This window comes from Balaenoptera physalus (assembly GCF_965194825.1).
Source record: "Balaenoptera physalus genome assembly, chromosome: 16".
Taxonomy (NCBI): domain Eukaryota; kingdom Metazoa; phylum Chordata; class Mammalia; order Artiodactyla; family Balaenopteridae; genus Balaenoptera; species Balaenoptera physalus.
This window is the reverse complement of record NC_138898.1, coordinates 83,498,589-83,519,103: the sequence shown is the minus strand read 5'-3', so window position 1 is coordinate 83,519,103 and position 20,515 is coordinate 83,498,589. Positions and strand designations below refer to the sequence as shown.

At 41.7% G+C, this 20,515-nt stretch overlaps 1 protein-coding gene and 1 long non-coding RNA gene across 4 annotated transcripts in view; one reads left to right on the top strand and one right to left on the bottom strand.

Annotated features, from left to right (window-relative positions):
* BAZ1B (bromodomain adjacent to zinc finger domain 1B) overlaps positions 1–16,722 on the bottom strand; it is a 69,410-nt gene extending 52,688 nt beyond the window's left edge. For 2 of the 3 annotated variants that reach the window (XM_082432279.1, XM_082432278.1), the window contains exons 1-3: positions 16,259–16,688; positions 7,184–7,300; positions 3,707–3,851 (exon numbers count right to left, since the gene is read on the bottom strand). In XM_082432279.1, the coding sequence (XP_082288405.1) occupies positions 3,707–3,851; positions 7,184–7,300; positions 16,259–16,365 (369 nt within the window). In that variant the 5' untranslated portion in view covers positions 16,366–16,688. Of the gene's footprint in view, positions 1–3,706; positions 3,852–7,183; positions 7,301–16,258 lie in introns of all 3 variants that reach the window. The other variant, XM_082432280.1, reaches the window with a different exon arrangement.
* A 92-nt stretch (positions 16,723–16,814) lies between these two features.
* LOC309646277 lies at positions 16,815–19,812 on the top strand. Its single transcript, XR_014255238.1, has 2 exons — positions 16,815–16,995; positions 17,736–19,812. It is a non-coding gene; the product is annotated as an uncharacterized lncRNA (long non-coding RNA).
* The last annotated feature ends 703 nt before the right edge of the window (positions 19,813–20,515 follow it).

Below are 20,515 nucleotides of genomic sequence, written 5' to 3'. Positions count from 1 at the left end.
AATATTATTCAGGTTTTCTATATTCTGGCTGATTTTTTGTCTACTCTTTTTACCAGTTATTGAGAAAGGGGGAGGGGCCTGAAATCTCCATCTATAATTTTGACTTGTCTATTTCTTTTGGTAGTTCTATTTTTGCTTCATGTACTCTGAAGCTCTCATTAGTAAATACATAAACATTAAGGACTGCTATGCCCTCTTAATAAACTGATCCCTCTGTCATTACGAAATGCTTCTTTATTCATGGTAAGATTCTTTGTCCTGAAACCTACTTTGTCTGATACTTATATAGCCACACCAGATTTCTTTTGACTAATGTTAGGATGGTATCTTTTTTCCACCCTTTTAATATTATTCTATTTGTATCTTTCTTATAGGCAGCAGATAGTCGCATGTTGCTTTCTTATCCAATCTGACAATCTCTACCTTTTAAGTGAAGTTTTTAGAACATTTATATTACACATAATTACAGATATGGTTAGGTACTTTCTATTTGGCTTATCAAAACTAAAAACTTGTGCTCTTCAAAAACACTGTTAAGAGAATAAAAACACAAGCACTAGATTGGGAGAAAAAGCAAAAGCACATATCTAATAAAGGATTTGTATGCAGAATATATAATAAGTCTCACAACTTAAAAACAAGAAAATAAACAATTTAAATTTAAACTAAATTTTAAAATGGACAAAGATCTGAACAGACACTTCACCAAAGAAAATACAAATAAAAGGATAGCAACAAGCACATAAGGTGCCCAACATTATTAGTTACCAAAAGAGAATACTCAGGGCTTCCCTGGTGGCGCAGTGGTTGAGAATCTGCCTGCCAATGCAGGGGACACGGGTGCGAGCCCTGGTCCGGGAAGATCCCACATGCCGCGGAGCAACTAAGCCCGTGTGCCACAACTACTGAGCCTGCGCGTCTGGAGCCTGTGCTCCGCAACAAGAGAGGCCGCAATAATGAGAGGCCCGCGCACCACGATGAAGAGTGGCCCCCGCTTGCCACAACTAGAGAAAGCCCTCGCACAGAAACGAAGACCCAACACAGCCATAAATAAACAAACAAACAAATAAATTTTTTTTAAAAAGAGTAAATACTCAAGAATAAAAACCCTAGTCAAAGGGCATGGTCCGCTGTATTCAATAATGCCAAAGCATTTACCAAAATAGTTAGCAGTGAATGAGCAGCTCCAGATTCTTGTCAAAACTTGGCATTATTCTGACTTTTTCTTATTTACTAATCTGATGAGTATAAAATGATCTCACTATGGTTTCAATTTGATTTCCTAGATTACTAATGAATTTAAACATCTTTTCATATGTTTATGGACAGGCCTATCTCCCTAATCTCTCTCTCCCTCTTCCTGGAACTCCTCCTCTTCCACCTTGCAGATGTGTGCAGAGTATCTTCCTTTTGCCACTCCATATCTGTCTCCAGTCTTCTCTGCCTTGCTCTGTGCTTAAACAGGCTGACCTTTATGAACTACATCAAAGGGCTCCCTTGCCCTCTAGATTTTGGTGAGTTCTGCCCATGGGAAGCATAAGCAGAAAATCATATGGTATATTCATTCCCCTGTCTCCCTAGCAGGTTGGTTACTTCTCACTACCAAAGTACTTTTCTACAATTACATTACTCTCTCCTAGTTCCTGTATCCACTCCCTCCCCTCATTTACTTGGGGTTTAGAAGTAGTAAAGCCTCTCCACTATTGACAGCCATGAGGTACTTTAACCTTGTTAGTTTTCCTTGACCTAGATCAGACTGTTGTCTGCTGTCTGTAGTTCCTTTATTAAACTCAATTCGATTACACAATATGAATATGCCATCTGTTTCCTGCCAGGACACTGAATGATACAGTGTGTGTGATTAAAACCCAATGATGATTCCACAGACAATTACAAAATTTTAAAAAGTAGCTAGGAGATACAAGGAGTCAAAGTAAATTAAGGAAAGAACAAGGACTTTGGAACCAGATAGACACAGACTTACTGGCTATTGTTGGGTTACCTAAGCCATTCCCCTCCTCCTCTTCTCTTGCCAGCCTGTCTCTTTTGAGGCTTTAAAAAAAAGGGAGTATTCACTTTCTCAGCCCCACTGCAGCTAAGGATGGTTATGTAAGCCATGGTCTAGGCAATAACATGTAAAGATAAAAGGGGACAGGAGGAATATGCTTCTGGTAAAGATTTTCTTACTGTGCTTAGATATTTGCTCACTCTGAATTGCGAGTGAGCAAACAATTGTGCTCACAGTCACAATTTCACAACCAAAAGGCAACAAAGCTAAGGACAAAACCAAACACACCAAGTAAAGCAGAGCAGAAAGGCAGAGAGACAGAGTTTAAGTCCTTGACAATATTATTCAGCCTCTATACCAAACGTGGAATTGCCTGCCTCGAAGACTCATGTGAGATAATCAAATGTCTTCATTGGTTAAGCTGATGCTACTCAAAATGTTGTCCCCAGAGTGTTCGTATCATCACATCCTGGAGCTTGTTAGAACTGCAAACTTTCAGGCCCTATCCTAGACCTTTTGAATCAAGCTCTCAGGGGATGTGGTCCAGGAATGTACATTCAGTAATCCTCTAAGTGATTTTATTTAAGCTAAAGTTTGAGAAGTCCAGGCCACTATCAGTCAGCTATTTCATTACATACAGATGAAATCACTAGTACTAACTAGTACATTATATCAACCTGAACAGGCTACTTAAACATCTGTGCCTGTTTACCACCTCACCTTTCTGTGCAGGTTCTGTAAGACATTATGTAAAGCAACTAGCCCAGTATCCAGTACATACAGAAATTCAACAAATGTTAGTTCACTTCCGCCTGAATCTTACTTTAAGTTTTCAAAGGATTATACAGGGATTGCTTTAGTGTTATGTAAACAGTTTACCTATCTACTTTAGTAAATCCTTTAGTAATAGTAATAGCTATCCTACCTATTTACTTCAGTAATAGTTATCCTTTAGTAATGGGCTGGAAAATTTAAAAATTTAAATAGAAAAAGAAAACAGTCAACTCAATCACTGTTGTAGGGAAATGAAATCTTTTGCCTATAGATTCCATAGATTTGGACTAAAAATATCTAAAGGTCTTTTAAACAAAGTATGAAAAAAAATGACAAAACAAAAAAAGCCAATACAGCATCGAGTTATCAAAAAGGGACAAAACAGGGAAAACAAGGTTGCAATGATACACAGTCTAACAATTATTGTAATAGTCAACATTCCCAATAACAAACGTGGTTCTAAAATTTGGTGATTAGGGACTTCCTTGGTGGCGCAGTGGTTGGGAATCCACCTGTCAACACAGAGGACATGGGTTCGAGCCCTAGTCTGGGAGGATCCCACACACCATGGAGCAGCTGAGCCCGTGCGCCACAACTACTGAGCCTGTGCTCTAGAGCCCACGAGCCACAACTACTGAAGCCCGTGCACCTAGAGCCCATGCTCCACAGCAAGAGAAGCCACCGCAATGAGAAGCCCTCGCACCGCAATGAAGAGTAGCCCCCGCCCGCAGCAACAAAAACCCAACACATTAAAAAAAAAAAAAAAAAAAATTGGTGATTAAAATATTTGATATTAAGTAAAGTGGACTTCAAATGTAAAACAATTTTACTCACATAGAAATATATAATCTATGTTGGAAGCTCCAATCCTGACATTTGGTGTGTCAAATCACATTAAAAAAATAAATAAAAATAGGCACTCACCTCAAAATCACACTCTTCTCCCACAGCATATTTGGTCATGATCTCCAACCAAGCAGTATCTACTAACTTCTCTAAGGAGGCTGTGTTATGGTGAACCATTTCCAGAACAAGTTTCTCATACCAGGCAGGGAACTCCTCCTTCAAACTAAACAAACATGTCATCAGTTACCAAGAAAATGCAGGAGAGCCTATCCAGAGAGTTATTCAGATCAATTCAAAAAGCTCTTTAGCAAATACATACAAGGCACTGGAGAATGCAAAGATTAAAACCTATGTGGTATACAGGAAAAAGAAAGAACTTTTAAATAGCTTTGTCTGACTGACCTAGCCATGTTAATTTTCTCATCTATAAAATGAAAATAATAAGCACATCATTAGTAAGGTTGAACATTTTCCCATTCGTTTGTTTTTGCAGTTGACTTCCCTTTTCAGGTATGAATTCTTTATACATATCCTTTGCCCAATTTTTGGTTGGGAGACCATAACTTAATTATTATGTCTCAATCAATAAAAATGCATTCCTTCATTTAGTTCTCACAATACCTTGTGAGGGGTCTAGAATTTTCATTTTACAGATAAGAAAAATAAATCATGAATGGTTAATATGTTGGAACCATGATTTGAACTCCTTGCAAAGTGAAACAATGATGTACCACTTTTCATTTATTAAACTAGCAAAAAAGAACTTTAATTATCACACCCTTATAGGAGCAAGTGAATGGGGCAAAATAGCACACACACTCTGCCAAAAGCCCATGTTTCAACTCTTTTGGAAAGCAGTTTGACAACAGTTAGGAGAACTGTCATAGGTACACAAAGATATTCACTGCTGGATTCTTGATGACAGCAGAAAATGGGAAGCAACCTAAATGGAGAGTTGTTAAGATATCCAATTCTGACCAGATAGTTTAACATATGTGTTACAGGGCAAAAGGGAGGATCAGGCATGAGAACATTCATACAGATCCAAGTAGTAGGTTTATTATCATACTACAATATTCTCAATCACTCTCTGTGCTGTTCATAACAAATGTTCCTCCAACTGCTAGACTTAAAAGCTCTTATCATACTCCGTTCACAATTAATTAACCTACCAAGTTATCTGCTATTCCCCTCATGATCAATAACCTTCAAGTCTCCCTGCCTTTGTTAAGACTGTTACCTTTGTCCTCTCCCCACTGTCCTCCCTCCCAGCTTAATCATCCTTCCAAGATGTCCTCAGACTTCCTTAATTCCATGAGGCCTTTCCTGGCCCCTATAAATTCACTGTCTCTTTCCATTAAGCCTCCCAGTCACTCAGGCTTAAAGCTTCATTGTCTGTGGTTATTTCTGGGGAGTGAAGTTGGACAATGATGTTCAGATTCTTTACTAACTCTGTATTGTTCACATTCTTATAACAAGTATGCATTTCTTTTATAATCAGAAAAAAGTATTTCTACTTTGAATAAAAATTATAAAACCTCACCGTCTTTTTCAACAATTTCTCCCATCACCCCTTATATTCTATTAGCTATCAAATCACATAAAACATTCCCCAAGTGTGTTCTTCAGAACTTCCCTCTGTTGTAATGGGTTCTAAGGTCGAATAAGTTTAAAACCCATAAGATTAAACCAAGCTAGAGTTTCTTTACTACAGTCTTCTGAATATCTTTAATGTGTATTATGACTTTTCAAGAACAAAGTTTGTAGTGGTTTTCCAAAATTATGACCAAACCCCCTTTTTCAGAATGTAAATCCATCTCATTCTTTCTATTCCCAATAATGCCATGATTCCCGACCCAAATACTCTTAGCTAGCCTACACAGACTTCCCACCTGCCTCTTCCCTCTCTAACTCATCTTGCACACCGCTTCCAGATTAATCTTCTCAAAGCACAACCCCAATCATCAAAACCATCATATGTGCCTCTGCTGTTCAAAAAGCATTGCTGTCCTCACATTGTTCACTGAAGTAAATACAAACGTCTCATCTTGTCCTCTGCAACTGGGCACAAACTATCCTTCAACTGTTACTGTCTTCATTAAGTCTCATGGAGTTTTCCCTAGCAACTCTAGGTTAGTCTCTCTAACCTCTAAATTCCCACTGTACTTCTCTTCTCTTCGTGTACAGGGAAGCAATTTATTTTCATTTGTTTTGCAAAGAGCAAACAGTAAGTGCTTATACAGTACAGAGGATTGTGCCTAGGCACTGTGACCAATTCAAGAGTAAGTCAAACATGAGACCTGCCCTCAAGTTTACAGGCTACTGCAGGGGGTCAGCAACAGCCCATGAGCCAAATCCACCCTGCTCCCAGTTTTTGTAAATAAAATTTTACTGGAACCTAGTCACTCCCATTCATTTACGTATTATCACTGGCTGTTTTCACTGTACAACCTTAAAGTTGAATAGCTGAGACAGAGACCACATGGCCCACAAACCCTAAAATATTTACTAACTGGCACTTTACAGAAAAGGTAGGCCAACCCCGAGTCTAGTATACTAAATGGGGCATATACATAAATAACAATAATCCAAAACAGAACTATGTCAGTGACCCAAGCAAAGAAGAAACAGGCACCAGGTTAACAGACTTCACTAATTATTAATCAGTGATGGAGCCATTACTAGACCCCAGGTCTCAACTGAAGGTTGTGCTCTGTTACACAGGCAAAAGAGCAGAATGGTATTAATTACTAAACTGTACGCTCTCTGCTTATATACTATCAAGAGAAATCAATGAGAAGTCCACAGAAAAAGTTTCTACTCCAAATTTCTAAAAGAGTACTGTTTTTTAATAGTAACTAGAAATGGAGTATAACCTTTAAAATTTGTGAATCACTATATTGTACTCCTGTAACATATAATACTGTATATCAAATATACTTCAATTAAAAAAAAAAACCACTAAAAAAGAAAAAAAAAAAGAGTACTGTTTTATCATCCCTAGTTTCTACTTATCTTCTGCATGCTTCTACTGCCTAAATTCTGAGTGTTTTCTTTGAGAGACTACCCAGACAAATAGGCCCTTTGAAAACAGACAGGATTTTTAAGACACCTCATTCAACCACCCCACTCAGATAAACTGTCTTCAAACTGTGTACTTACTTTTGATAGCTGCTTTAAATACTGTCTTAAATTTCAAATGACCACAAAATAAAGAAAACTTTCTGCTAATTTGCTGCCTCCATATTACTTCTAGATTTTATCAGCTTCCTTTGCTTAGAACCACATTTCCAGAGTATTTACAAGGTAAAAGTATACAGCAAGAACACTCAAAAGCCTAGTAAATACCTAAATAAGTATACACACAACTATATATTCCACATACTTTGTTACTTGCAAAACGACAATAGGCAAGACACCAGTACATTATACTAACGTAATGTATTCCAATTTATGCCCCATAAATTTAAATATAAATATTGTTTTATGGTTAATATTCCCTCTTTCCTAATAATGTGAAGATAGCGCTAGAAGGGCAGTGCTTCTACTACTTACAGTTCAGCAACTTCCTGTTCCTCCTCCCAGGCCTCTTTGTGTGTTAGCTGACTGCTTCCGGTACTCTTACACGTCCAAATGCGCTCACTGTATCTTTCCAAGCGGGCTTCATACTCTCTGTTAGCACTGGCTCAGGAACACAATATTCAAGCAACAGAGACAACTAATCCACAAAATACTTATCATATATGGGAAAAAACTATAGTATCCTTTCTATAATGTACAGCGTAAGATAAAATTGAAATCAGAGTTTTCAATTGGCAAATCCAAACAAGATGATTAACACTAAAGTATGGTTAGGACCATCTACAACTGTGCTTTCTTCAATTCACCCGTTTCATTTCACAAGACTCACACAGTACTAAAAATTAGTAAGAAAAAATAAAGGCAAAATAAAATACAAGACATAAGGAATAAGAATTTAAGGTATGTGAAACTGTTACACAATTCAGATGGTCAGCAAGTTTAAGAATCAGTTGCACAGTAAGATGAGATGGCTCCAGCAGTCTCACAGGCAGTTTGGAATAACCCCGTGCATATGCTAATGATCCATTTACTAACAGCCTTCCAGTCTACCTTGGAAACACTTGTTGATTCTCTAAGGTTTAAAAAATAAATTCCAAAAAGTACTAAAAATAATTCTGATATAGTAATATTTATCCAGAGTTTATGTTATCTCCAATAATACCACGTCCACAAGTTGTTCACCAGTCATTATTCCGTCTTTGTGAGGGAGGTGGAGGAAGAGATCCTATAACTAGTGCCATGTATATGGTAACTTTCCATACCATCCTAATTGTAATTCATTATCACCCAGCCATATTCAAATTCAAATGACAAGTAACTAATTTACTTTTACGCACAGCAAAAGATGCTATGCAGGAAAATAAACTTACACCACAACTAGAGAATTAGCTGCCGATCTCTGTACTTTGCAAGTGACAGTTTTTATATATAACGGTTGAAATAAAAAGTATTTAAACAGCTCCCCTTGTAATATTACCTCACAACTAAATAATTCATTTTTAATATAAAAGAGGTTCTTGGCTTTCTAGGGTTAGATCAGTTAAAAGACAAATGACAGGGATAAATCCATAAATAATCCAAAACTGTAGTTTAATCAGTAGTATAAGCACCTTCTCTCACCATATCATTCTCTGGATCTGCCAAAAACAAAGCAATATGTCTCTTTTCCTCACTGGGCTGTTGTTAATATTTAAATGATTAAACAAAATAGAGCACCAGTAAAAATCAGGAGTCAGACTTCCATAGAAAGCTATGCAAATCCAATCACTAAAAACTTATAAAATCCCATAGAAAAAAGGAAATAGCATGGTTTCCACAGGGACATTATCATAACTAACTTATCAACAAAATGGATTTGTTTTCTGTTTGCCTGTTTGCACCTGGGGAGGGGAGGTAAAATAAAGAATCAGTACGTGGATTTATTTAAACATTCAAAAAGCTTAGTAAGGGCTTCCCTGATGGCGCAGTGGTTAAGAATCCACCTGCTAATGCAGGGGACACGGGTTCGAGCCCTCGTGGGGGAAGATCCCACATGCCGCGGAGCAACAAAGCCCGTGTGCCACAACTACTGAGCCTGTGCTCTGGAGCCTGCGAGCCACAACTACTGAACCCTGCATGCCTAGAGTCCGTGCTCCGCAATAAGAGAAGCCACCGCAATGAGAAGCCCACGCACCACAACAAAGAGTAGCCCCCGCTCGCCACAACTAGAGAAAGCTCGCGTGCAGCAATGAAGACCCAACAAAGCCAAAAATAAATAAATAAAATATAAAGTATAGAATCTTTAAAAAAAAAAAGCTTAGTAACCTTCTAATATATCATTCAGCTACACTGAAGAAATTCACTGTGTAATCAGAGAGAATGTAAGACTAACAAATATGTCCTAAAGAGAAAACATTAAGTTTTTATTATTAGTTGTTATTTTAAAAAGTAGGGGGCTTCCCTGGTGGCGCAGTGGTTGGGAGTCTGCCTGCCAACGCAGGGGACACAGGTTCGAGCCCTGGTCTGGGAAGATCCCACATGCCACAGAGCAACTAGGCCCGTGAGCCACAATTGCTGAGCCTGCGCGTCTGGAGCCTGTGCTCTGCAGCAAGAGAGGCCGCGATAGTGAGAGGCCCGCGCAGCGCGATGAAGAGGGGCCCCCACTTGCCGCAACTAGAGAAAGCCCTCGCACAGAAACGAAAACCCAACACAGCCATAAATAAATAAATAAATAAATCCCATTAAAAAAAAAAAAAAAGTAGGAATAATGTGGGAATTTCCTGGTGGTCCAGTGGCCGAGAGCGCGGGTTCAATCCCTGGTCGGGGAACTAAAATCCTGCGAGTCACGAGGCTCTGCCTGGGAAAAAAAAAAAAAAAAAGTAGGAATAATGTGCCCAGTCCATTCTCCTTAGATCAAGACCCATATGGCCAATAACACACAAGACTGCTGTCACCTGGATGCCTCAGTAATCCCTCAAATCCAACTTCCTCTAAAACTAAACTCTCACTACTCCTCCACTCCCTCCCAAACTTGCTCTTTAACAGATACTCCCAATCTCACCGAATGGCCCTAGTGTCCAAGTCAGAAATCAGGGAATCATCCTAACCTCTGCAGTCCCTAACTGTAACCACTTATGTGTTTCTCAATTAAGTCCTTTCTCTCCAATAAAAGAACCATTATCCAAATCCAGCTTTTGATCCTCATTTCTCATCCAGTCATAACATTTTAAAACATGTTAATTGGCCTTACTGGTGGTAATCCTCTTCTTCTCTGGTCCTTTGTGCTTCACACACTCACAACCTTTTTTCTCAGTCTTGTTTTTAAACCCATTTCTTCTGGTTTAAAAATTTCACTTGGCCTCAGGCCTCCTAAAATACAAATATGTTGTTGCAAAGGGAAAAATCCTCTGGCCCCCACAGTACTGAAAATCACTCCACCCATCAAGATTTTATTGTTTTATTTTCTATGATTTTTATTATTTTAAGGAAAAAAAAGGAGGAACCTTTTTTTCCTACTTTTTTCAAACAATATGTATTTAAATACCTAATACTGATTGATTGAGTGTGATTTTTCAAATAATGACAGTCTCTTCTACCCTAATACAGATCTTTCGTACCCTCTGAAAATCATTATCAGTATAGCATTCTCATTCTGGGTGACCTCATCCATGCCCATAACTTCAACTACTATCTATATATGCTAATAACTTCTATCACCAGCTCAGTCTCCTCTCTCTGAACTCCAGGCCCATATATATACTAGCAACATATACATCTCCATTTGGATATACTCAGCAATTCAATATAAGAACCTCCATAACTAAACACTTCACTTCCTATCCGTCCCCCACCACCCTTGACAGTCAAAACAAAAGAAACACTTGATCCTCTTCCAGGTGAAACCCCACACCTCAGATTGGGACTCAAACCCAATCACATCTCAGATGGGACTTGAACCCACAATCTCCCTGCTGAAACCACACACCTGGTCTCAGAACTTAATGAAGCTCAGGTTCTTTATGCCTCAGTGCAGAAGGAATGCAGCGAGAGGCAAAGCCATAGGCAAGAAATAGATTTATTAATATAGGATGCTTGTGAAGGATGCAAGCAGTCAGGCAAGGGAGTTTTCCCCAAGACCCAAGTGGGAAAGCAGGTTTATTTAGGGAGACACACACTCCACAGACAGAGTGTGGGCCCTCTCAGAAGGTGATAGGCCCTGGAATATGGGATGGTTAGTTTTATGGGCTGGGTAATTTCATAGGCTAAGTAATAGGAAGATTACTCCAACTTTTTGGGGGAAGGGGCAGGGATTTCCAGGAATTGGGCCACTGCCCACTTTCTGCCCTTTTATGGTTGGCCTCGAACAGTCAGGGCGCCTGCGGGTGTCATTTAGCATATTCTAATGTATCGCAAAGAGCGTATAATGAGGCTCAAGGTCTACTGGAAGTAGATTCTTCCGCCAACTTGGGCCTAATCGGTTGTAACCACTTTATGTCCTCAGGGGCTATGTCATTCTTTTAAGGTTGTGCCCTGCCCCCTTCCCTCCTGTCTCATAGGGTCCTCTATATCAGAGAACACCACTAACCAAGAGATAACCAAAACATAACTCTTGATTCCTCCCCAATCAATCACCAAACCCTGTCAAATCTACTTAATTTCAGAAATCCATCAACTGTACTTCTCTCCACCTCAAAGGCTAGTAAATTTATTCAGACCACCATTATCTATTGCCTAGATTATTTAATTATTTAATCACCATCTAGTTGCCACTAGTCTCAAGGCTGCAGATCCATTCTCAACGCTGCAGTCACAGTGATCTTCCTAACCTAAAAGCCTGCTTCTCTCCTGTTCAAATTTTTCAACAGCCTCCACTAAATTTAAGGCAAAGTCCAAACTCCTCAGCCTATCTCACAAGGACCTGTGATGCAGCCCTTTTCTGTATCTCTCATCACTGCATCTCCATTCCCACTTCTTCACTCCAGCCATATGAAACTTCTTTCAGGTTTTCAAAATTGGGAATTCCCTGGTGGTCCAGTGATTAGGACTCTCACTGCCAGGGTGCCAGGGGCCCGGGTTAGATCCCTGGTCAGGGAACTAAGATCCCACAAGCTGCCGAGGGCAGCCAAAACAAGCAAAAAAGCAAACAAAAACAGCTCACTGAGATATAACTGGCAAAATAAACTAAATTCTAACCATCCTTTGGATCTCAACTTAAAAGCAACCTTCCCCAGAAAACATTCCCTTAACCCTAAAATGTGGCAGACTGTACTATTCTTTCCAAACATCCACCTCTCTTCCCTAAGAGGATTCTACACCTCCACCCACTGCCATGTGGCTTGCAATGCCTCCTGGGAAGAGGAAAGCACATCCCCTCCCCAAAGATGTTGGGCCCTGCCACATAACTTGCTTTGACCAATAGATGTGATAGACGCCACTTCCAGGAAGAAGCTTAAAAAGCTGTCATGGTTTCCTCCTGATCTTTCTGCCACTAGAAAAGGACGCTGCAGACAGGGACTGCTCCTTCAGCCTGAAACTTGGAATAAGAAAAATGTGCCTTTCCTTTTTTTTCACCCGTTTCCTTTTTTTCAAATGTGGACCTAGAAAAATTTTAATTACATGTGGCTCACATCACATTTCTGTTGGAGAGCACTATAAACCTAACGATTACGTCTAGGAATGAATGTCCTCTGACAACACAATTTTTAATTGACTAGTCATTCAAATTAGATTAATTTCAAAAGTCTAAAACTGAAATTTCTACAACCACCCCTAACATTAGGTAGTTTTAAGTTTATGTAACTCTGTTCTGGTTATTACTTTGACTTATGCTAAGAGAAAAGTTAAAGAAAAAAATGAAAATAAAAGGAGGGAAAAAAAAAGCCCATGAGAAGGATATTCAGGGACTTCCCTGGTGGCGCAGTGGTTAAGAATCCGCCTGCCAACGCAGGGGACACGGGTTCGAGCCCTGGGCTGGAAAGATCCCACAGGCCACGGAGCAACTAAGCCCATGCGCCACAACTCCTGAGCCTGCTGGCTGCAACTACTGAAGCACGCACACCTAGAGCCCGTGCTCCACAACAACAGAAGCCACTGCAATGAGAAGCCCACACACCACAACTAAGACCCAACGCAGCCCCCCCAAAATAATAATAATTAATTAATTTTTTTACAAAAAGAAGGATGTTGAGTCAGCTGCCTCTAAATCCTATTTCAGATTTTAGGTTACCAAAATAAGTCACTCACTCTCAAATAACCGCTCAAAGCAAATGCCAATTGTGGTTTTTATGTTCCAGCGACTGCTGCACTTATAATTGCAGACAAAATGTCAAAGCAATTCTCCAAAGGTTGTGTAAGCTATAAATGATAAGTTCAAATCCTGGACTATCTCATTATGCATCTACTTTTTCAAGAGTTCAAGAGCTACTTCCTTACCACCATATGCTGCACTTCTTTGTTCTCTTTAGCCTTGTAAGTATTGTTTCTTTCAATAAGTACCTGATAGCCTGAAAGGAAGTGGCCCATAAAAGTATGGAGGTTAAATAAGCATAACTATAATGCTAAGAGTTCTAAGTGAGAAGACAAAGCACCAACTCAAGGTCTGCTTTTTATCCTATTTTCTCTCTTTGGACCAGTCTGTCATTAAGTTAAAAATAACTCTAATCTGATAATAACTTGTTACTTTAAAGAAATTAAATTATAAAAATCGACATAAGAGCTCAGTATTCCAACTGCCCAATAAAATCCAGTCTTGCAACTACAATTTAACCCCAGCTCTTAAAACACTCTAGGCAAATCAAGTTATTCTTGCCTAGAGCCAGAATAACTGTATATTCTAATACCCCCTCCTTACTACACCATCTAAAAGTTCTCATATTGATGCTAAGGTTATGAACTAGTTTCCAGGCTTTAGAAACTAGGATAAAGCAATACAAAAAAAATATTAATCTACAGCAGGCTACTTGTAGGTTCAGTTCCTCCTTAAAATCTATCTTGACTTATAAACACAGTCAGTGTAGAATTCTATTGTCAAATAATCAATCACATCAAGAAGTGATTCCGATAAAGTTAATTTTTCCAACCAAGATCTACTGTCTTGCCTGCAGTAGTACTATCCTAGGAAGCAATGTACCATAGATTTAAAGCTACAGTACAATAAACATCAATATATAACCCAATCATTAAATGTGTGCATCATCCACAACCACTGTAAGTTTAATGAAGATGTACAATAATACCTTCAAGGACACAATGCTCACAGCTTTAAGTCAATAAAACACCATACAAATTTGCCACAGAATATACATGCAACCAAAAGGTAGGTATTCGGAGAAAATTAAAGTATGAAGTCCTATTAAAACATAATTATAACTAAAAATTAAGAACTGGAAATAACAATACTTCAAATGCAGCAGTTACCCAACCACATACTTGTTCTCCTCTATGAAATCACTAATAGCCTAATAAAGAGATATGCCAACCTGCCAACCACACAGTACAATTGTTTAAAAACCATCCTCAAAGTGCTTCCACTTGTAGAAATTACCAAGGGAGCAATTTCCCCCCAATTGCAACACAATTTAAGAACTCCTTTGTTAAAAGGGTTCTAAATACTGGTATGGGAAATTTTAAAGATGAATTTTTATTAAATACATAACAGTTAAAAAGTTCCACGTATCAGTTTTCAACTGTCATCATTAAAAGAAACTCCTCATACGTATCACTGTATTTCAGTGATTTCAGTAAATGATATGAAAAAGCCGAGGCTGCCAGTTCTAAATTAGCTATCTACAGCCATTTTTTACAGAGCTCAGTACCTAGTACAGACTTAGAATTTGTCTCCTCCCTATCGCAGTTTCTGATACTCCACTAGAACCAGACCTGAAAAATCAACATCCAGTAATATTAGTGTGAATAACCATCAACTGCTCAAAAGATGACATCTGAAAAGGATATGGCAGATTCCCAAAAGTAATTTTTTACTTCACTGATGTTTTGGAATGTTATAAAAAAAAAAAAAAAATTGGGCACTTTTAGAATAAAGTATTTGGTAGAGCTAGAGCACTTCTCCAAAACAATCCAAAAGTCCTAACAGGACAAGAAAAAGAACCAGATTACCACTCCGACCCCTCCCTTAAATGCACCTTATCATACCACAAACTGACACAAACAGTGGACTAACATTATTAAAAGTGAAGGAATAGCATTCCATGTTCCTCTCTTGATTTTCTTTCAGGGATGAGGTATGAAGAGCACTTAATTCTACTCCTGATTCTCATCATTTACAGAGTGTGTGACCTTTAGCAAGCCAACCTCAACTGTGTGGGCCCACTTGGCATACCCAGGCAGGAGAACCCCACCATCTCCAAGATCCATTTCAGCTCTGATGCTCTAGCTGCACTTCTTCAAGAGCCCTCCTACAGCATGGACTCACTTGCCAAATCCCTTTGTATGTAAACACCTAACATCCACAAACTGCACTCAAACAAGAATGAGGTTATCCCATAAAGCATTACATTAAAGGGAGGATCAAAGAGAAATGAAATCAAATGATATAGCTCACACGGGCACTTCCTTCCATACTGAAGCAAGCAAACTGAAACTACTAAGAAATCAAGTCCTTCCAAAGGGAAAGGGGTGATAAAACTAAAGAATACATTACCCTTCACTCTTGAAGCTTTCTGTACACTAAAGAAAGCTTGATTCAGAAAACTTTTTTACACTTAAGCTTCAAAAAGGACGCATCTGGCATCCATAAAAAAAGTAAATAAGAGTGGTACAACTTTCAACTAAAAGACTAATAAGCTTGTGCAAGAAACCTTAAGCAATGATTAGAAGGATGCTTCTTATTTAAAACATCAGCCTCGTGTTTCTAAAATACAACATAAAAACTTTAAGCGTGTCTTTTTGAAACATTGTTAAAAGACAAATAGCGATCTCCTGTACATCGTCAAAATTCCAAATCTATGCATGCCCAGGGAAGGAAGGGATCCGCTCCTCCAAGGTAACTTTTTTACTGCCTCTTCCCTAAGTCTGGACATTTATTCTTGGTTTTGTGCCTCACAATCCTGTCAGTTCATCACCAGCCTAAAGTCCACTCGGGAGGAGAAAAACACAAATGTCCCCGCAGAGATCCGGAAAGACGCAGTCGCGACTTGTACAACCCAGATCACGAGGCCGCTCAAGTACAATTTCCAAAACTTAAGTGGAAGGCTTAATTTAAAAAGGAAAAAGCAGCAGCAAAGGAAACCCCGCTCACCCCTCGGTACTTAGGGCCTAAAGCCAACCCCCTGGGGGGGGGGGCGGGATAGAGGGTCGTTCATCGACAGCGAGGCCCGGTGACAAAGTGCGGGGCCGAGGAAAGGATGGAGGGCGCAGGGCTCCGGGGCGGCCTGAGCCGGGCCGGCCCGCCCGCCCACCCCCCCCGGAACGGCGGGCCTGGGGCTCGGCCTCGGGGTGCTGGCCCGCCAGCGCCGGGCGCGCTGACAGCTGCCACCGGCGCGGGGCTGCGCGGCCCACCCCGCCCTACCCCACCCCGCGGGCGGCCTGGCCGGCGCGACTGGAAAAGGATACTCCCGGGTGCGGAAGGCCTCCTGAGTGTGCGCGATGGTGAAGAGCGGCTCCTCGCCGGGAAGCGGCTTCACCAGCGGGAAGGGCTTGCGGCCCAGGAGCGGCGCCATCGCGGCGGCGGCAGCGGCGGGGAAGGCGGCTGCTCCTCGGCGAGCCCGCGGCGCAACACTAGGCCCCGCGGCCCGGAGCGAGCGCCTGGCTCCCGGGGGTGGGGTGGGGGAGGGGAGGGGTGAGAGGGCGGCGCGAACTCAGCTCCTTCACTGCTGGCGCCGCCGCGCTAAGGCCATGGAAAGGGACGCAAGGGCACAGAACTCCCACGCACACTGCCGCGCCGCCCCGAAGCCTCCGGCCAACCTTTGCTACGGGTCCCCGCGTTCGGCAGTCACGACTCGTCCTCAGCTGCACCGGAGGAAATTATTGAAAAATGGCGGGAGATTCCCCTCCTCCCCCCGGTCCGGCCAGCGCACACACTAACATGCTCCCCTGTGGCGCCGGTGGCGAATGCTCCAATAGGCGGAGAGCTGGTCAGCACCCAGAGTTTATTGGCTCAGAGGAGCTGCCGCTCTGTGATTAGGTCCCTCCCCCTTCCCGGGCCGCCTAGTTGGGTTGCAGCGCACTAGAGGGCAGTATGAAGAGGTGAAAGGTCACGTTATGTAAGCGCCAGTGACAGGAGCGGGCCTCCAGCGGCGGAGTTGAAAGTGGGGGACAGCGGGGGACCGAAAGGCCGGGAATTCAAAGAGGTCAGGCCAGAGAAGCCCTCTAACATATACAGACACTGCGCCATCTGTCACCGAAGGCGACACCGACATCCGGGCACCACTGTCCGTGTGGTGCGCCGGAGGGGGGAGGGGGAGCGCGCGGCCAGGGGCTTTGTCTTTTCACTTGGGCTCCGCCCCCTTCTTAAAGGCGCCGCTCTCGGCCACGCCCGGAGATGCGCGGGTGGGGCGGATGGGAGGAGGGCTTGGCGGGAAGTAACCTCCCGACCTTACCTCAGCAAAGGTTCTACGAGGGATAACTTGAGCCCCAGCCTTGGTCCCCCCAAAGTTACCTGCTTCTAGACTAGAGTGTGGTTGAGATCTGGATATTTAGTATAATGCTTGCTTCTAGGGGCTTGCTGGAAAGGATAATACAGAAGCTTCTTTGGAAAAATATATTAAACATGTCTATTAAAAATACATACCTTCATTCAAATAGTCTTTACTAGCACCTACAATGTTCAGGGCCCTGCGTTGGGTGCTACAGGGGAAAAAATGAGACTTGAAAAAATGAGAGACAAATAATCACAGTTCTGTGTGATGAATGCCGTACAAAGTGCGCAGTAAGAAAACAGCAATAATTGTGCCTGGAGAGTGAGAACATTTGAGCTACTTTTCCAAGCACACTACACCCACATAGTCCAAAATCTGCTTGGCTATCCAGTACAGTCAGAAACACACTTATTAATCATTCATCCCTGGTTAAATTGTCTCCCTTGGTTCAGAAATCTTCAGTGCCCAGAACATACCTTCCCAGCCTGGTCTTTGACAGGGCTAGACTGCTAGATGTCCCTGAATGGCAGCATGCCAATGCCAGACCTTTTTCTCCTTTTCTTCTCACCTTGAAGTGAGAAGGATACCCCCCGGTAAAAGGTAAGTTCTAGGTGTCAACTGGAAAAAAAAAAAAAAGCACAACTTAAAAGTTGAGAATTATGTTTTATTTGGCAGACAAAACCGAGGATTTAAGTCCAGGACCCAACATCTCAGATAGCTCTGAGAGACTGCTTGCAAGAGGTAGGGGAGGAGCCAGGATACATAGGAGTTTTTGCAACAAAGACCAGGTAGTAGTCAGAACATCGAAAGATTACTGTTAAAGAAAACAGGATATCTCAAGTTAAGAAATTTAGTGCTTTTCTATGTATGGGAAGATGCAAAAGTCAGGGCTCACCGAAATCATTCCTTTGATATACACCTCAGCTATCTGGGGCCAGTATCCTGTGCTTTCTCTTCCTGAGTTTGGGGGTTGGGGAGGGGGGCACTGCTAGATGGCGGGCATTCTGTTTCTATCCTGAGTTCCCTCATGGCTCAGCTGTAAGGTGATGGCTTGTTGCCTGCAACATCCTTTGTTTACTGATATGGCAGGCAACATTTTTTTTTTCCATTGATGTAGGTCAGACGCCATCTCTATGAAGCTCCTTCTGATCACCTAGCAGAGAAGGGAGCTCATCTTCCTTCAGTAGCCATTTCTTCTAAGAGGATTAGGAGAAACCTCAGAGGATGTGGCATCTGAGTTGATTGTGAAGAGGTAAGTAGCACACTCCACTAAGCAGAGGAAATGAGGGACGAACTTTCTAGGCAGAGGGAGCAGCAGAGCAGACTTGGTAAATTCAGGACAATGTGCCTAAAACATAGGGATTTTTCAGGCAGTAAATGTCAAGAGATGAGAATGGCAGAGGAAGTCATCATCCTGGCCAAAGCGTGTGAGGGTTGAATTGGAGCGACCCTATAGAAGGGAACTGCAGTAGTTTGTGGCACTGGTGGCAAGGGCCTCAAATTTGTAGCAAGATCAGTGGAGGGGCTTCCCCGGTGGCGCAGTGGTTGGGAGTCCGCCTGCCAATGCAGGGGACACGGGTTTGAGCCCTGGCCCAGGAGGATCCCACATGCTGCAGAGCAACTGAGCCTGTGCACCACAACTGCTGAGCCTGTGCTCTAGAGCCCGTGGGCCACAACTGCTGAGCCTGCGTGCCACAACTACTGAAGCCTGCACGCCTAGAGCCGGTGCTCCGCAACAGGAGAGGCCAGCGCAATGAGAGGCCCGCGCACCGCAGCGAGGGGTGGCCCCTGCTCACTGCAACTAGGGAAAGGCCGTGCACAGCAGCGAAGACCCAATGCAGCCAAAAATAAATAAATAAATAAATTTTTAAAAATTAAAAAAAACACACTAGTGCTTAGGAAGTCTAATGGAGGCAGAAGCAGTAAAGGGTAGTTAAAAAAAAAAAAAGATCAGTGGAGACAGGTGGCCAGATTTGAGGCACAGACTAAGTGGCTAATGGGATGGACACTTGCAGAACTAGATAACTAACGACAGACTACACACAGAATAAGAACTCCAAAAACATACAAAAAACAAATTTTGGAAACTTTTGATATTTCAAAAAATGCATCTAATTGCACATGAGAATGGTCACCGTAGTCATTTCAGTGCTTGGGGCTGCTGTGGACTGGAATCCAGCCCTGGTGGTGGTAAAGCATGGGAGACTCATCGATGGGCTCAGTTTCAGCCATAAGAACCGGAGGTACCCTGGAGAGCCATCCAGAACACAGTTGGAAATCCTGCAGACCGAAGTGGAAGCTAGAGGTGGGGCTTTGTGAATACAGCCTATTAGCTGGAGTCCCAAGAAAAGGAGCTGAGAAGTGTCTCTCCAAACGAAGAATAGTGTTTACCTTGGAGAGATGGAGTTATGGTTGGTTTTATTTTCTTCGTTATCTTTTTGTATATTTTTCCATTTGTTTTTCTATAGTGATGATATTTTCATTTTAAAATAGAAAAAAGTAATAAACTTTAATGTGACTATTGCTTGATGGTTGTCCTCCATTTCTTTCTATGGCTCCAATTTACAAACAATGGAGCTAATTAACACAAGATTTTTTAACACCCCTCTTTCACTGATGCAGACTGAAACCCTTGATTAGACAGTTTCAGCTTGTCATTTTTTTTTTTTTTTTTTTTTTTTGACTACACCATGTGGCTAGCGGGAATCTTAGTTCCCTGACCAGGGATCTAACCCTTGCCCCCTGCAGTGGAAGCATGGAGTTCTAACCGCTGGACAGCCAGGGAATTCCCTACAGTTTGTTTCTGGCTGGTATTTTTCGGCCTGTCCTGTTGGTTCCTAAACCTCAAAACATCCCAAATCTGCAGTCTATGATCTCTGTTCCCTCCATCACCTGCTCTGTGTGGGTGTTTTTTATTTCTATTAATGGCCCCACCTTCCTCACGACCTCACAGGCTCAGCCTTGACCTCTCTTGAGCTCCACAGCCATAGGGTCAATCAGATGACAGCAATTCTGCCTGCCTAAAACCGTGAACCATCCCCTTCCTGCCATCCCCACTGCATCCTACTTCAATTATTTCTGGCCAAAACTGCTACTGTAATGACTTTCTTCTTTAAAAACGTTTTAAACTACATTAAAATTATGTATTTTTTCATGGTAAAATGGACATGGTTCCAAAAAGGAAACACGTAAACGGAGTTAAGAGAACAAATAGTTCTACAAAAAGCAGCCC